The sequence below is a fragment of the Macrobrachium rosenbergii genome, chromosome 16 (assembly GCF_040412425.1).
Source record: "Macrobrachium rosenbergii isolate ZJJX-2024 chromosome 16, ASM4041242v1, whole genome shotgun sequence".
Lineage (NCBI taxonomy): Eukaryota > Metazoa > Arthropoda > Malacostraca > Decapoda > Palaemonidae > Macrobrachium > Macrobrachium rosenbergii.
Window position 1 is genome coordinate 49,038,442 of NC_089756.1, and position 16,992 is coordinate 49,055,433.

The 16,992-nt window shown below is 41.6% G+C and overlaps 1 protein-coding gene across 2 annotated transcripts in view; it reads left to right on the forward strand.

The window, feature by feature from the left end:
- The first annotated feature begins 244 nt into the window (after nt 1–244).
- The window catches only part of Sbp2 (SECIS-binding protein 2), a 56,941-nt gene continuing 40,193 nt past the window's right edge, over nt 245–16,992 (forward strand). For both annotated transcript variants that reach the window (XM_067119095.1, XM_067119096.1), the window contains exons 1-2: nt 245–641; nt 13,245–15,887. In XM_067119095.1, coding sequence (XP_066975196.1) covers nt 612–641; nt 13,245–15,887 — 2,673 coding nt within the window. In that variant the 5' untranslated portion in view covers nt 245–611. The remainder of the gene's footprint in view (nt 642–13,244; nt 15,888–16,992) is intronic.

The window sequence follows — 16,992 nt, forward strand, 5'->3', positions numbered from 1 at the left end:
CAAATAAAAAAAGAACTAATGACTCTTCTATCCTGCAGGAGCTACGATACCGACGAGAAAACACTGAAAGACAATTATAAAATAATAAAAAGTACCTTATTTTGAAAACGTACAAGGGCCCCCCCCCAAGAAAGGGAATTATCCCTGTGGAGGTCTGTACTGTACATAAAACCAAAGTAAAAAAAGTGAAAGAAGTTCTATGAGCTGGTCGTTGCCACTCCAGTGATTGATGCTCTATGGCCCCAACCCCTAGAAAAATTCTGGACAGAGACATTTATTTTTATAGACATGTAAAGAAATGTGTACGTGAGAGAGAGAGTGGCAGTTCCATATTTCTTTACTAAAATAATTATTTATAAAAAAACAGAAAAACTAAAATAAATAACTTGTTAAAATGAAGTATTTATCACCGGTGTAAATATTTATATTAAAGATCCCTCGAGTTTCACCGATAACGTTGCTCCCAAGGTTGTCATCCCACAGTTCGCTCAGTTTCTCAAAAAGTTTCGGTCACTCTAATCCTGAATTATAACGACCAATGACGCGCTTTGAGAACGTCACAAAAAAGAATTGAACGAAGTTTAAACGAAAAGTGATCAACGTTGATATGCATGACAACAGCATCGCTGACTGACGAAAAGGTAAGTCTTTCTAAGTTCTAACCAACATGTATTCCACTGATACGCTGCGACATAAGAACGATGCTACGAAATAGGCAAGGCGAGGTGTAACGAATAAACTCAAGTTTTGGGTTAAACCTACCTCTCTTTTCAACCTAACCTTGTCTATTTGTAGTCCATTACGCAGTAGGCAATGTTAGGCTGTAGAAAACCAACCCAGGTATAATCCTAGGCTAGCCTATAAGCTTAAGCTAGCCTAGCCTAGCCTGGGCGAAAGGAAGCCTATGCATCTCATCGAAGTCAGTGAAGTCAGGTCATATTTAGCCGTGACAGGCAAAATGAACTGTCATATCCCAGGTCAAAATGGGCATTACAAATATGGGGTAGTTTGCAGAATGACGGGACTACCTCCAAGTCGAAGCTCAGTCCATTGTCTCCAATGTTTAGTGTTACATCATGGGGGGGTCCAGTGGGCCTACCCCCCCATGCCCAGGTCAGGCACAAATTACGTATATTTTACAAAAGGCCCATCAGTATTTGGTGTTTGTTTGAAAATTGGGTTGTGAGGTTAAGGCCCCCAGAAAGGTCTAGGTGGCCGGCCCTTTAGGTTCAGGTTAGTGGTTGTGCATATACTGTACATATTAAGGGGTTTTGTATTATTTTAGTAAGGTCAAACACAAATATTGATGCCTTTTTAAAGAATTTAAGCTTATGATTTGGGAAGGTCTGGTTAGGTTTCACTGGTGTTGTTTGTTTACATCAGCGGATTCTGTCCCATCATTCTACACATGCCCCCAAATATGAATTGGACCCTATAGTACTAGGCAAGCTAACAACAGTAATTTAGTTCTTAGCCAAGAACAATAATGACAAATCTATTTAATTACATATCTTGTGTTGTGTGGATTTTTTTAGCCATTGATGGGGCAGGATACTCATTTGTGCATTTTCCCTTTCTCCATATCCAACAGTTATGGGTGACAGACTAGGTTTGTCAGAGAGAGAGAGAGAGAGAGAGAGAGAGAGAGAGAGAGAGAGAGAGAGAGAGAGAGAGAGAGAGAGAGAGCAATACACTTGTCAGAAAAGTACACTAATACATACGAACAGAAAAGTACACAATACATACGAAATCAGAATATAGAATATAATCATTTGAGAAAAATACAGATTTTATGGTTGTCAACAGTAACAATGAAAATTTTATGAACCATTGGTAATGCAACTAGGGTGGTTACAAAGCTGCATCATAACATAACCTACCCCAAACTGTATCTAACCTACAGTTCTGTTTTCTCACCTGGCTTGGAAGGAAACCCCCCAACCTAACCTGACATAGAGGCCATAAAATTTAGAGGATAAATATTGATGCAACCTAACCTAACCTATTGTAAGCTAGCCTAAAGCACCATAAATCATCAAAGTAAAATACAGAAATTCATCTCAGCCCAACCTACCACACTGTCCTAAGTGGCCATTCTCAGTCTTCCCCTTAGCATTGTGCACAGCGTTTTCCTCACATTGAGGTTTGGACGTACATAGCTAGAAGACACACATTCCCTCTTTCCATTCTCAATGCCAGTGACTGACTTTCAGCCAAGGTTTGTTTTGTATAGGAGAGACATTTATCAGTAGAAGGGATTACAGTATGTTACTTCCAGATGGATAACAACTTGTTTTACATCTTCTGTAATACAAAATATATCACTTAACTCTGAAATTGTGGTGACTTAAAATGACATCAAAATTCCCTTATACTTAAGATTCAAATGATGACAGATGATGTTATGGGCTGAAAATTTTTGGCAAACTCATTATGTCATATTGACTTTTTCTTTGGTTGTTTTCCATTCTTGAACATACTTCAGTAAAGCACATATATTCAGGTTCCAGATGGTACCAAAACCAGCTTTATACCATGAAAAATTAATTCACAATGGGCAATAAAAAAAAATGACTATGTCCATAATCAGAGTATATTTGGCCCCAGATAAATTTTGTGACCCCCAAAATCTCAGTGGTTAAGTGGCCAATCAACACTTTACACACAAAGCAGTCATTGTTAAACTGAAGAAATTGTTTTGACAATAGGGAGTCAGAAAACCCCTGGGTATTTTAGCATAAAAATTTATGGAGTCTGAATTGGTTGAAAACAGTTGGTAATTACAGTATTACATTAAAGAAAAATAATAGCTCCTATAAGCTCTTGTGAATAGATCATGTGATATAGGCTATGCTCCTATTGCATCCTAGTATCATAAGAACTCAGAATGAAACTACTTGGAACTGTAAGGTTTTGGACTTAGAAAACAGTGCATATCTTCACATTTTTATCCCATTGCATGGCTGAAAATTTGATAAAGGAGTTTACATAAATGTAGGAACAATGGAAATTGAGGTGGTCTTAGGAAAGAAGGTATTGCATGTGTTTATGGTTTATTCACCTTGGTCAAGAAGACCAGCAGAAGAAAAGCAGAGCTCGGTTTTTGGATGTTGTGGGTAGATATAACTTTTGAGAAATAAATGAGAAGGGAGAAGTAATACTGAAATTTTTCCAAAGCCAAGGATTTGAATGTGAAGCGGGAGTTAGGATAGCAGTAAGAAAAACAGAAGCTTCAGCGATGAAATGGAAAGACATAGGGAGATTATTTGTAAAAAAAAAAGTTCCATTAGTAAAGAAAACAAAGACCTTCATCGAGTACATAATGCCTGTACTAGTCTATGGAACAGAAATATTGGCACTAACAAGGAAAATGGAAGAGATGTTAAAAAGGTGTAACCACAGAATGTTGAGATTTATGGCTAGAGCTTGGTGGGAAGATTTTTTTAGGAATCACCTGGCTGCTGCTTCATAAAAAAAAATGTAATGAGTTCAACATCACAGAGGTCTTGGGAAATAACGATGACCAGCAGGTATTTGTGGGCTTCAGGGACATCTGAGTCATAGATTTTCAGAAAAAAGTTGCTTTGTAATAGATTAATTGTAGTTTTTTCTAATAATTAAATGGAATAATTTAGGGAGCTTTTGAGACTTCATGTAAACCTGGACATTATTTGTGAAGGCTAGAAGTGCAAAGAAAACTAAAAAAGTTTAGTAAACCAGAAATGGATAAAGTACTCGTATTTTACTTATTAGTCTATTTTATCTTTAAAATATTGCACTGAATATACTGTATAAATCAGTTGTAAATATGTAAGAAATTTAAAAAGTTCTCATATGCTACAAACTGCAGAGAATATTGTTCAGTCTATTCTCCAGCTTCTGGACACCACATCTCTCAGGAGCTTCATGTGTACTCGTAATACTGTACAGTACATACTTTTCAATGCACTCTTAACTGGGAATCTCTGTATTTTGTACTGACACCTCTAAACCTCCTTCATTTTCTTTCTTTCATAGTCTTCCTTCCATCTTACTTTCCACACTCTCCTAACAGTTGTTTCATAATGCAACTGCAAGGTTTTCCTCTTGTTACACCTTTCAAACCTTTTTATTCTCAAATTCCATTTCAGAGGTGAATAACCTCATAGGTCCCAGCTTTTAGCCTTTGGCCTAAATTTTATTTTGTTCATGACACTTACCTGACAGATATATATATAGCTGTATTCTCCGAAAGGGACCGACAGAAATTCAAAAACTTACGGCACACGCAGATGGGCCAGGTGGTTAGTACCCATTCCCGCCGCTGGGAGGCGGGTATCAGGAACCATTCCCATTTTCTATTCAGATTTTCTCTGTCGCCGGTATTGTCAACACCTCTGTCAATACCTCCGCTGTTGGACTTGCAAACTTTTTCCACTAAGTATTCTGATTGTCTTTTGGTTTTTTGACTTTGGCTTTGTGGATAGGCATACGCTTCTTTGGACTGTTTTGATTTTGGTTTTGGCTTTTCCTTGAATGAGATGTCTGGATCTAGTTCTGCTAGTTTCAGGGTATGTTGTTGTTAGTGAGTGTAAGGTGAGGCTGAAGGCTTGGTAGACCCTCACACAGTATGCATGAGATGTAGGGGCATGTCTGTATGTTGGATGATCGCTGCAAGGAGTGTGAATCGTTGCCTGATTCTGATTGGAAGGCGTATGATTCTTACGTTCGTAAGTTAGAGCGTGACGGATCAGGAGGTCTTCCTCCAGGAGTGTGTCGGTAGGTGGGAGTCAGGGTTTAATTTATCTCCTGTTAACCCTACTAATGCTTCTCCTTTCCCTGTGGAGTTGCCTTCTAACCCTGTGATTGTGTCTGCGGGAAGGTAATGGCCTTGACGGAGATTTTGAACTCCATTCGTGCCTTGGAGTCTAAGGTGTTGGCGATCGAAAGTGCAGTGAAGTGTAGTGTTCCCCAGTGTTGTGGAGGGGGCGTCAGATCGGCCCTATAATGCCTCTAGGCCTAGACCTCTGTCAGAACTCCCAGGACTTAGGGAATGGGCATGTCGAAAGCGCGTAAGAGGGTTACGGGGACCCCCACCGATCTGGCGTCCCTTCGGCAGGCCTTGTTGTCGTCTCCCAGGCTGCCAAGGATCGTGCTCGCGACGTATCCTTAAGGATTGTTTTTCGTCCTCCGAGGCGTCCTCTCCACTTAAGGGGTGGACGTTCTCGGTTGGACTCGCCCTTTCAAGAGGAGCAGCGTTGAAGAGGACGCTTCTTCTTTTCTTTCGTCTGAATCTTCTCGGGACTTTTGAAGATTTCCCGCCGCAGAAGAGGACCAGGATTTCGTCGGAGGAGGACGTTGCTGAACGCCCCAGCCGCACTAAGAAGAGAGCCCCTCTTGCTCTTGGTAGAAGGAGGAGGACGTCCCTTCCCCCTCTTCTTCTCATAAGAGCAGCCCTTCTCCTGAGAGGGAGACCTCTCCTTCAAGCGTATCTTATCCAAGATATGCAGCGTCAGTTGGCTTCCCTTCTGGCTGAAGGAGAATCAGAACCACGTGGGCCCGCAAGGATTTGTCGCTGCCAGTTAAAAAAGATCTAAGAGGTCCCCTCTCCTGCTCCTTTTTCTTCGTCTCTCCATCTCCTGCTTCTTCGCCCTCATCGTTCTCACGGATCATCAGCTTCCTTTTCGTGACTCGCTGGTTGATCAGGACGCTCCTCTGCAGCAGGCTTCCAGGACTCTTCATTAGCGCTCTTCTTGCCTCTCCTCCTGCTTCGCTCGTTTTGACGTTCGGCAGGACGCCCACCAGGACGCTTCTCGTTATTCCCGATCCCGCATGATGCTCTTCAGGACTCTCGCCAGGACGCTCGCGTCGGGACGCTCGCCAGGACGCTCGGCAGCTTGTAAGACAGGCGCTCTTTACGCTCGGCTGCTTTCGAAGCAGGACGCTCCAGGGCATTCTGATCCTGTCAGGACGCTCCTCAGATCCCTCTTCAGGGACGCCGGCAGGACGCTCCTGTAGGCCTTGTTCGGAATTTTCTGCTGCTTCTTCCCACGAGAAGAGGTCTCTGGGACGAATTGGACCCAAAGGTCTTTGTTTCTCTCTCATGAAGGAAGAGTCTCCTGTCGCTCCTTCTGAGAAGAGGCGGATTTGTCTCAGGAGTCGGACTCTGCAGAACAAGAGCCCCCTCTTTCGTCTTTCTCCGACTACCAGGTTTTGGCTAGCATGCTTAAGGACTTTTTCTGATAAATTTAAACCTTCTGCTCCTCTCTCTCCTCCTTCGCAGTTAGCTTCTTCAAAGGTGAGGAAATCGCCGGGGACTTCCTACAAATGAAGACTTCTCTGGCTACAAGAAAAGCTCTCAAGAGGGTCAATGCGTGGATGGAAGATAGGAAGTCTCAAGGGAAATCTTCCTTTGCCCTCCCCCCTTCTAGATTGTGCGGGAAAGCTGGAATGTGGTATGAGACAGGAGAGGAAATTGGCTCTAGAGTTCCTTCTTCCTCTCAAGGTGATTTTGCCAGCCTTGTGGATGCTTCCAGGAGGTCTCTTCTTTCGACTGCTAAGGTGTCTTGGACTCTTTCTGAGACCGACCATCATCTGAAAGGCCTCTTCAAGTCGATGGAGGTTTTTAACTTTCTGGACTGGTGCTTGGGGCCTTGGATCTCAAGGACTAGAAGTCCGGACTCTATTTCTCTGGGGAGCTGTCCAGTGTTTTGAATTGCATGGACAAGGCCGTCAGGGATGGCTCTGATGAACTGGCCTCTCATTTTTGTACAACCCTCCTAAAGAAGAGGGCTTTGTACTGCAATTTCACCTCCAAGTCAGTTTCTCCTGTTCAGAGGGCTGAGTTATTGTTTGCCCTTTTTCTAGCCATCTCTTCCCCCAGCCTTTAATCAAGGATCTTGCCTCCAGCCTTAAGGAGAAGGCTACTCAGGATCTCCTTGCTCAGTCTTCCAGACGTCCTAGTGTCCCTTCTACGTCTTCGTCAGTTCTTTCCTCAGAAGAGACAGAAGCCCTTTCGTGGAGATCTTCCTCCTCTAGATCCTTTCCACGAGGAAGAGGTATTCCAGAGGCGGAGCCCCTTCTTCCCAAAGGGGCAAGAAGTGACTTTTCTCACCTCCAGACACCAGTAGGAGCCAGGCTTCTTCTTTTTCGGAAGCCTGGAAAGTAAGAGGGGCGGATTCCTGGTCCCTCAAGTTCTGATCAAAAAGGTTACAGGATCCCGTTCTCGATTCGCCCCCCTGTCCTCTACTCCCAGAGATCTGTCGCCTTCTTACCATTGGGAAAAGCAACAGATCCTTTTAGATCTGCTGGAAGAAATGATTCAAAGAGAGCAATAGAGCCAGTCCTGGATCTGGAGTCTCCAGGTTTTACAATCGTCTCTTCCTGGTTCCAAAACAGTCAGGGGTGGAGACCAGTCCTGGACGTCAGCAGTCTGAACAACTTTGTTGTCAAAGAGAAGTTCAAAATGGAGACGTCCCAGTCTGTTATCAATGCACTAAGACCAGGCGATTGGATGGTCTCTCTCGACCTTCAGGACGCGTATTTTCACGTCCCCATTCATCCTCAATCAAGAAAGTTTTTGAGGTTTGTCCTGGGGAAGAGTCTTCCAATTCAGGGCTCTCTGTTTGGTCTGAGTACAGCGCCCATGGTATTCACAGTCCTGATGAGGAACGTTGCCCGGTGGCTTCATCTTGCCGGGGATAAGGATATCGCTCTATCTAGACGATTGGCTCATCCGAGCCTTCCCAAGAACAAAGGTGTCTGGAGGACTTGCATTCAACTTTGGAGTTGACAAAGTCCCTGGGACTTCTTGTGAATTTAGAGAAAGTCCCATCTGATCCCCTCTCAGTCCATTCTTTATCTGGGGATTCAGATGGATTCAGTGGGTTTTCGAGCCTTTCCATCCCAGGAACGTCAGCAGCATTGCTTAGTAAAAGTTTCGCCTTCCTGGGAAAGAAACATGCTCGGTGAGGGAATGGATGAGTCTGCTGGGGACCATTTCATCACTGGAGAAGTTTGTTTCCCTGGGAGGTTGCATCTCAGACCCCTCCAGTTCTTTCTTGCGGACAACTGGAGGAACAAGGAGGACTTGGAAGAGTCTCTCAGGATCTTTCTCTCTGTCAAGGACCATCTTCGGTGGTGGCTCGACCCCTGTAAAGTTGGCAGAAGGGTTTCTCTCTCTATCTTCAGAGCCCCCGACCTAGTGTTGTTTTCCGACGCGTCCATGTCGGGATGGGGAGCAACACTAGGGGGAGGAAGTGTCAGGCACCTGGAAAGGGGAACAGGTGTCCTGGCACATAAATCTCAAAAGAACTGAAAGCGATTTTCCTGGCTCTTCAGTTCTTCCAGGATCAAGTTGCAGGTTGGGTGATTCAAGTCAACTCCGACAACACCACAGCCCTGGCGTACCTCAAGAAACAGGGAGGTACTCATTCTCGGTCCCTGTTCTTGATGGCAAAGGAGATCCTGCTTTGGACTCATTCTCACCAGGTGACGATTCTCACTCGTTTTGTAGCAGGGGTCGAGAATGTCCGCGGACCTTCTCAGTCGACAACATCAGCTTCTGCCAACAGAATGGACTCTGAACGAGGAGGTGTGTCTGGATCTTTGGAAACTTTGGGGACGTCCCCTAGTGGACCTCTTTCGCGACTTCAGGACCAAAGGCTTGCCCCTTTACTGCTCTCCTGTTCTCGATCCGGGAGCCCTAGCAGTAGATGCCTTTCTCTGGGACTGGAAAGGCCTAGATCTTTACGCCTTTCCCCATTCAAGATTCTGGGGGAAGTGATCAGAAATTTTGTAGCCTCAGAAGGGACAAGGAATGACTTTAATCGCCCCTTTTGGCCTTCAGCAGAATGGTTCCCAGAGGTCATGACCTCTCGTGGTGGACTATCCAAGAACGCTTCCTTTGAGAACAGATCTTCTCAAACAACCCCACTTCGAGAGGTACCACAAAAACCTTCCCGCTCTGAGTCTAACTGCATACAGACTATCTCGAAGTTGCTCAGAGCGAGAGGTTTTTCAGACCAGTGGCTAAAGGCGATCGCTAACGCCAGGAGAGCCTCTTCCAGCGCAGTGTACCAGTCCAAGTGGATCATTTTCAGGAGGTGGTGTAAACTTAAGGGAATTTCCTCCACCACGACCTCTCTTTCCCAGATAGCGGACTTCCTTTTATATCTCAGGGAGAAAGGAAAACCTGGCAGTCCCTACCATCAAAGGCTATAGGAGTATGCTGTCAACGGTCTTCAGGCACAGAGGCCTGAACTTATCGGACAATAAAGACCTTCATGATCTTCTTAGGTCTTTTGAGACGTCTAAGGTAGCCTAGGCCCTAAGTTACTCCTCCTTGGAATTTAGATGTAGTTCTAAAATTTCTGATGTCGAAGAGGTTTGAACCTTTAAATTCTGCTTCCTTCAGAGATGTAACAAAGAAAGCTATTTTCCTAACTGCTCTGGCGACGGCTTAAGAGAGTTAGTGAAGTTCAAGCGTTCAGCAAGATTATTGGGTTTCAGGGCCCTGATGCTGTCTGTTCTCTGAGTCCTATTTTTCTTGCTAAGAATGAGAACCCGTCAAACCCTTGGCCCAGACGTTTGAAATAAAGGGCTTGACGGACATCACTGGACAAGAACCTGAGAGAACCCTGTGTCCTGTCAGGGCTCTCAAATTTTATTTGCAGAGGACCCAGAATTGTAGAGGTCCTTCTAGCAATCTCTGGTGCTCCGTTAAAGGCCTGATATACCTATCTCGAAAAATGCCCTGTCATTCTTTCTTAGAAGCACCATCAAGAGGCCCATTCAGTGTGCTGCCAAGAAGAAGACTTGAGAACTTTGAAGGTTAAGGCTCACGAAGTGAGAGCCATTGCTACCTCAGTGGCTTTCCAGAAAAACCAGTCTCTCAATGACATTCTGGGTGCCACTTTTTGGCGGAAGTAATTCGGTCTTTGCTTCTCATTATCTCACAGAAGTGAAGTCGTCCTATGAGACTGTTCTTGCGCTGGGACCTTACGTTTCATAAACACGATCTTGGGAGAAAAGCGCAATACTCATCCTATCCTTTAGTTTTGTTTTGGTGTGTTTTTTATATTTTTGTTTTGTTTTTTATGGTTGTTGGGTGGCCACCAGTGGTGGACGTCCCAATCTTTAGTTTATGTTAATCTTTTGACGTAGTTAGGCTTGGTCAGGTGGTTGTTAGTTTGTCTTTTACCCTCTAGTATGGTCATATGGTCTAGTCACATTGTGGTCTCGCCCCCGTTGACAGATCATCTAGATTCCACCAGCTCTATAGGTCTCTACCTTGCTGGAGTTTTCTAGTAAAGCAGAAGCAGGCTTGGGTGACAGTAATCACGAAGTCAGCAATGCTAACAGGTAAGGAACCAAGGCGTCAATCGCCTACATAGTTTTGTTTCCTAAATCCTATTCTGTCTCTTCCCACCTCCAATGGTGGGATTCAGCTATATATATATCTGTCAGGTAAGTTTCATGAACAAAATGATATTTTTATGATAAAATAAAGTTTGTTCATACTTACCTGGCAGATATATATAATCATAGTGCCCGCCCTCCTCCCCTCAGGAGACAGTAGTTCTAGTTTCTAGAAAATCTGAATAGAAAATGGGAATGGTTCCTGATTACCGCCTCCCAGCGGCGGGAATGAGTACTAACCACCTGGCCCATCTGCGTGTGCCGTAAGTTTTGAATTTCTGTCGGATTTCGGAGAATACAGCTGTATATATATCTGCCAGGTAAGTATGAACAAACTTTATTTTATCATAAAAATATCATATTCTGTTCTATTTTCTTTGTAAGTACCTGTTTCTCCAATGTTTACAGAATTACAGGTCTTAAAAATATGTCATAGACTTTTTCCTGTTGAATAATAGGATGCTCTTTTATACCACTGTGTAGGTCTAACAATATCTCTATATATGTTTGATCCACTTTATTGCTACTTTTTTTTTCTTTATGCTTTTTCAATATCTCCTTCATACTCCAGTGTGTCTCCAAGGTAACATAATTGCTCTATCTCTTCTAGGACCTCTGTATTTCCACAGCAATATGGTCTCCCTCTTATTTCTTATTTGCTCTTCTCTTCATCTTCTTTCATATTTTATCTTCTCATATATTTTTCATATATTTTTTAAGTCATACTTATTATTAGCAGGCCAAAAAACTGCATTATGCTTAGTTTGGAGAAAAAGTTCACCCCCAGGGTTTTGGAGTTGATCAGATTATCATAAGTGTCCCCAACCCAGAGGCATTGACATCAAAGACAGCAGCAGAGATGAAGATCAGGAGGAACAGCGGCAATTTGGAAGACTATACTAGTTAGTGGTATAAGGGACAGTTTTTCAGTTGTATTAGAAAGATTCTCATTTGAACAACTCATTTTAACAAATCTGCAGTCATACAGAATCATATTGTGTACAGGGATTAAACAGGCCAGCACCTATGGCATTTCAGGCAGGCTACTGGAAAAGCTGCTTACCTATTTGTCACTCCCTCTTCTGCAACAAGTCCTAAACCTCCTTCTCTAAGGGCAAAACAGCTGCAAGATTTTAATGTAGAATCTCATCTCTTGTAGATGGGCAACTCAGAACTTGAGGATGAGGTTGATAACTGCATCTTTCTCCTTGCATCATCATTCTTAAGTCAGATTTTCCCTTTACAGGGTTAAATCTGAAATGAGTTCTCATCCTGCTTCTTCTTTATCTACTACTTTTCTAACTGCTTCTCACCCTTTTTTCAGCACAAACTCAAACCATCTCAGTCTGCTTTTCAGCCTCTGGACACCACATCTCTCTGCAGCTTCATATGTCAGCTTCATATGTAATACAAACTTTCCAACATACTCTAACTGGGAACTCAGCATTTTATATTTCCACCGCAAAACCTCCATTTTCTTTGTAGGTATCTATGTCTCCAATGTTTAGAGAATTACAGGCTGTACAAAAGTTTCACAAGCTTTGCCCTGTTGACTAATGGGATGTTCTTACATACCACTGTATTGGTTTAGCAATCTCTTTACATGTGATCCACATTATTGTAACTCTTTTTCTTTATGCTTTCTCAGTACCTTCTTCATAATTCATTGTGTTCCCAAGACAACATAATTAGGCTGCTCTACCTCTTGTAAGGCCTCTGTATTTTCACCACAATATGGTCTTCCTCTTCTTTCTTATTTGCCCTTCTCATGTATTTCCATATTTAATTTTTAATTTTCTTGCTCGGTGTCTCGTATGACACCATCTGTTACATTACTGAGTTCACCCTATACCTATCTCACAGCATCTACTGGGCTACTTTCTTGATTACACTTTTTCTTTTGGTTTTTATGTCTCCAAAAGTTTTTTTGCTTACATAGATTCTCTTCTTTATTCTCTCCTCTCCAGTTCACTCTTCCATTTTTCCTAACATTTCTGTGATCTTTGATTTTGTCTAAATACTGGGTCACTGTAGATCTTATGTTATGGTTTAGTAACATCCCTAGTTTAATGAGTCTGCCTGGCATCATCTGTTACTGTTCATACTTATCTAATTGCATGTCATGGTACTCTCTCAAATACTTCATTTTGAAGTATTTTCATTTTGAAGAATGTCTTGATGGGTTATCTCTTTGGCTTGAAGGCAAACTGACATTTATCTATTTAACAAATTTTCTTTACATTTCTTTCAGCACTTTCTCCAATATTGTCATTGATTTGAATATAAACCACTCATTTTGATTTTGCTTCTATCCAGAAAGTCCAGCAGTTACAGAAGATAACAGCATGAAACCGGGTAAACATTGTAAACAAGTTATTTTAGTTAGTGGCACAGAAATGTTACAGAAATTTAGAACTGTTTTGGTTTAAAAGGTGCCTAGTCCGTAAGGGGTTAGTGCCATCAGTGCACCTCACATGGTGCACGGTAAGCATTACTTTAGGATCTTTGCAGCGTTCCTTCGGACCCCTGGCTGCAACCTCTTTCATATTCTGTTTTTTCCATCAGACTTTTCACCCTCTGTATCAACTGTTTCAGAGTGCAACTGTGAGGTTTTCTTCCTTTTACACCTTTCAGTCCTTCTTCCTGTCTATTTCCCTTCCAGCGCTGAATGACCTTGTAGGTCCCAGTGCTTAGCCATATGCCAAAATTCTATATTCCATTTCAAAAGGTGCCAACAAATATTTCCTGGAGAGACCTATTAAAAGTATTTAAATATTGTTTTTACCCATTTTAGTATGTTGTTATAGTTCATTAATTTTTTATCAATTATATTTTTTCATCAACAGGAAATGCTGTCTCCCGATGTACCAGAGTTTGTGCCTCGGGAATTTCAAAATCACGATGCTTCTGCAGGAGCTGGGCATGTAGAACATACCGCTTCTAGCTATACATCTCACTCACACTCACAGTCTCATCATTACAGCTCAAACCATGGTGTATTTAACCCAGGCAGTTGGAGAAGTGAGTCAGTGCATTCATTATCTTTGAATGAAAAAACAAGGAGTTTAAACAGATATAGGAGTGGCCAAGGTGAAAACAAGCCATTCTATCCATCTTCAAACAGCAGCTGGAGAAATACGGGGAATGATGGTTTTAACCCAAAATACTCTGGGAAGTTAAGAGATGTATCATTAAAGGAGAAGCAGAATTGGAGAGAAAATACTAGCCAAGCAGAAACTGTCGGCAACTCTCGGTCACTGCATCAGAGTCTTGTTAGGTCTGAAGGTGATGAATCCCCTGGTAAAAATAAGAACTGGAGAAAAAAGTCCAGTCAAGTACAGAGTGCTTGGAGTAACAAAGGGTTTGATCAACAGATTGTAGTGTCTGGTAACATTACTCAGAGTGCACCTGCAGAATCTAATGCTCCACAGAATTATAAGCAAAGACCTCCTCCCAACAAGACTGATTCTGTGTCACATCCACCAAATGCTATTTCCAACTCAGCTAGAGGAAATCGAGTTACAAAGGTTGAGGGCCTAATATTTTCCACCCAATTTAAGCATGAAGATGATGTAAGCTACACTAAAATTTTAAGTAGGAAGAATATTGATGGAGCTTCAAGGGAAAGAGCTGACACAGTTAAAAATGACTCTTTGTTTCACTCTGAAGAACAGTGGCCTTCACTTTCAATTACACAATCCCAAAATTCTTCTGGCAATTGTGTTAATGTCTGGATAAAAAATATCGATGAAAAACAATCTTCATGTTCCAAGCCTGGTCTCACAGATGTAACTTCAAGTTCAGTTTCATTACAGAATATAATATCAGGGGCAAAGGATAATGGTACAGCATATCCTAACATGAACATTGTTGTAAACAAACCTGGGTGTCATAGTCATGTTACTGATAGAAAGGATTTACATGAGAAGAATACACAAGGTTATCAAAGCTATGATGAAACCACAAAAGAGAGAATTCTGAACAGTGAGCTGGCCACGAAATCCTACAGCAAGTCAAAGGAATTAGAGGGTAATGAACTGAAGAGCTGCAAAAAAGTTACAGAAAGCCCAGCATATTCTAAACAAATGGATGTTTCCAGTAAAATGAACTCATCTCATTTGAGCACTGTGTCCATGAATCAAAATACAACTAACACAGAATTAAAAACTGTGATACCGAGTAGTTCTTCAATGGAGGAATATACAACTGAGTGGCAAGTACAAAAGAAAAAGAAGAAAAAGGTGAAAGAACAATTAGAAACTGCTGTGAGAAATACTGACAGGAACAACAGTTCAAATAAGGAAGTAAAAGTTAAAAGGGATGATTCACAGAATAAATATCCTAAAATTTCCAAATATGACAATACAAAGAAAACCAACCTAGGGATAGGGGACAAAACTCTGAAGAACCAGTCCAAAAGTAATAGAGCTGACAAATATGATCATGGCCAAGAAAAGCTCAGAGAATCTGTTCAAGAAAATGCAGATAAGGGGAAAGATAATTTTTCCAAGTCAAAAAATTTTGAAGAGCCATCACTCTTAAGTCATAAATCCACAAGAAGTAATGACAGGAATGTTGTTGCAGAAGTTGAGTCTAGTATTAACAGCAAATCTAAAGACTCTGTTATTGTTTCAGGCTGTGCTTTGCAAAATGTACCAGAAAGCAGTGATGGGAATTCCCAAAGATCTTCAGTCTCACTGGCTACCAAAGAACCCCCCATTAAAGATGAAAAAGCAAAGAAAGCCAGTGCAGAGAAAAAGGCAAGGATTAAGGAAGAAAAAATGAGGAGGAGAGAGTTAAAGATTAAGAAGGCCCAGGCCCAACTGTTGGCTGACTCTAAGGTGACTGTGGTTAGCAAAGAAGTTTTGGAAATGATGTATCGTGGTCAAAATCAGCGCTCGGGAAAGATGTCAGGGGCCGTGTCCAAAGGTAAAGTTTTCAACCCAGAACCATCTCAGGGAGGCAATGAGAATTTCCAGTTCTCTTTTGAGAACTACCCAAGTTTACAAGGAGACAGCAAGAACAAGGTAACTAAACACAAGGAGTCTCCAATAAATGATAAAGGCAGTGTTCTTCAGGGGCCCATCATGTTAGGTGAGGGGCACTATGAATTGAAAGCTAAAGAAGACAAAGATATTAAATTTCAAAACAGCCTCACACGGAGAAGAGTCAATGTTGCATTATCCAGTTTTCTCTCAGAAGACAGTAAAGGTAAAAAAGCAGACACATCAGGTGCATCTGTTTCAGAAAGTACTCCAAGTTATAGTAAGGCTTTATTAACTGCTGCCAGCAAGGAAATAGGAACGAAACCATCTCATGAAGTAAATAAGCCAGAGGTGACTCAACCAACTCCCAAAGTGAATAACTCAAATCTAACTCGGCAGACTCCTGAGAAAAAGAAAGTTAAAACCAAAGATGAAATAAAATTTAATCTCATGGATGCTGTAGCAAAGAAAGTAAAAAAGAAGGATCTCCTGAATGTTAAAAAAGTAAGTACTGTATGCCAAAGGCTCTGCTAGTTTTGAATACTGTATAGCAGTGTAAGTAATGATCAAAATAACTTGCAAATTTATTTTTATCATTTAGAATGATGCTTATAACTATTGAAGGACAGTCTATTTTTTTTAGTAAAAGTCCATACGTTGGTGTTTATGTTCACCAGTAGATACAGTATAGACCAAAGTTTTTCATGAACTTACAGTATAGACCAAAGTTTTCCATGAACTTAGCATACCAAACTGTTTTGAATGCTGAATAACTATGCAATTTGATCATTAGTGGTGTTTAGTAGTCGCTGCCAAGCATTTCATGTATGAAATACAGATAGAAAGCAGAGTGCATTACCAAACTGTCTTTTCTACCCACTTTTCTCTTTTTTGCCTGTTAAGATATTCTGTGTTTCTATTTTATCTTCACTGTTTATCAGCAGAGATTTGTTAATATATATTATTGCTTCTGTGTTGCAAGTGTCTAAGAGTAGTCTCAGTGAAAGTCTTAAATAATTTCCTCAATGTGTACACATGCATGATGTGGATCTTTCAAGTACTGTACATGCAAGTATTCTGGCCAGTTAGGAACGACTGTAAGTGTAACTGCTCCATCTTCCTTTTTAGGGTTTTTATCCTGCTGCTAAATAGCAACCAAGAGTGGTTGGGAAAATCTGGCCAAAACTGCTGAAAGATTTGTATATACAGAATTTGTGAATCCAAAGTAAATCAGCAAATACACATTTTTAAATATCTAACTTCCCTGGTAGTTACATATATATAGCTTTATCCCGCCGATTCGTCGCGCCGCACGGCAGAAATTCAAAATTCGGCAATCGCCGATAGATGGTCAGGTGGCCATACCTGAGCGCCCTCTACCAGGTAACTAGAACCATTCCCAATTGTCCTCAGAAATTCCCTGCCGTCGTTCTATCAACACGTTGGAAATTCGCTCTACTTTGGTTTGCTTTACTACAATTGGTGAAGTACCCATTACTTGTTTGGTTTTTCGTTGATGGCTTTCGCTGATTTTGGATCTTCCTGGATTTTTCGTTTCTCATTGTTAGCCTATCTGTTCGATTTCTGACTGTTACAATTGTTCTTTGTA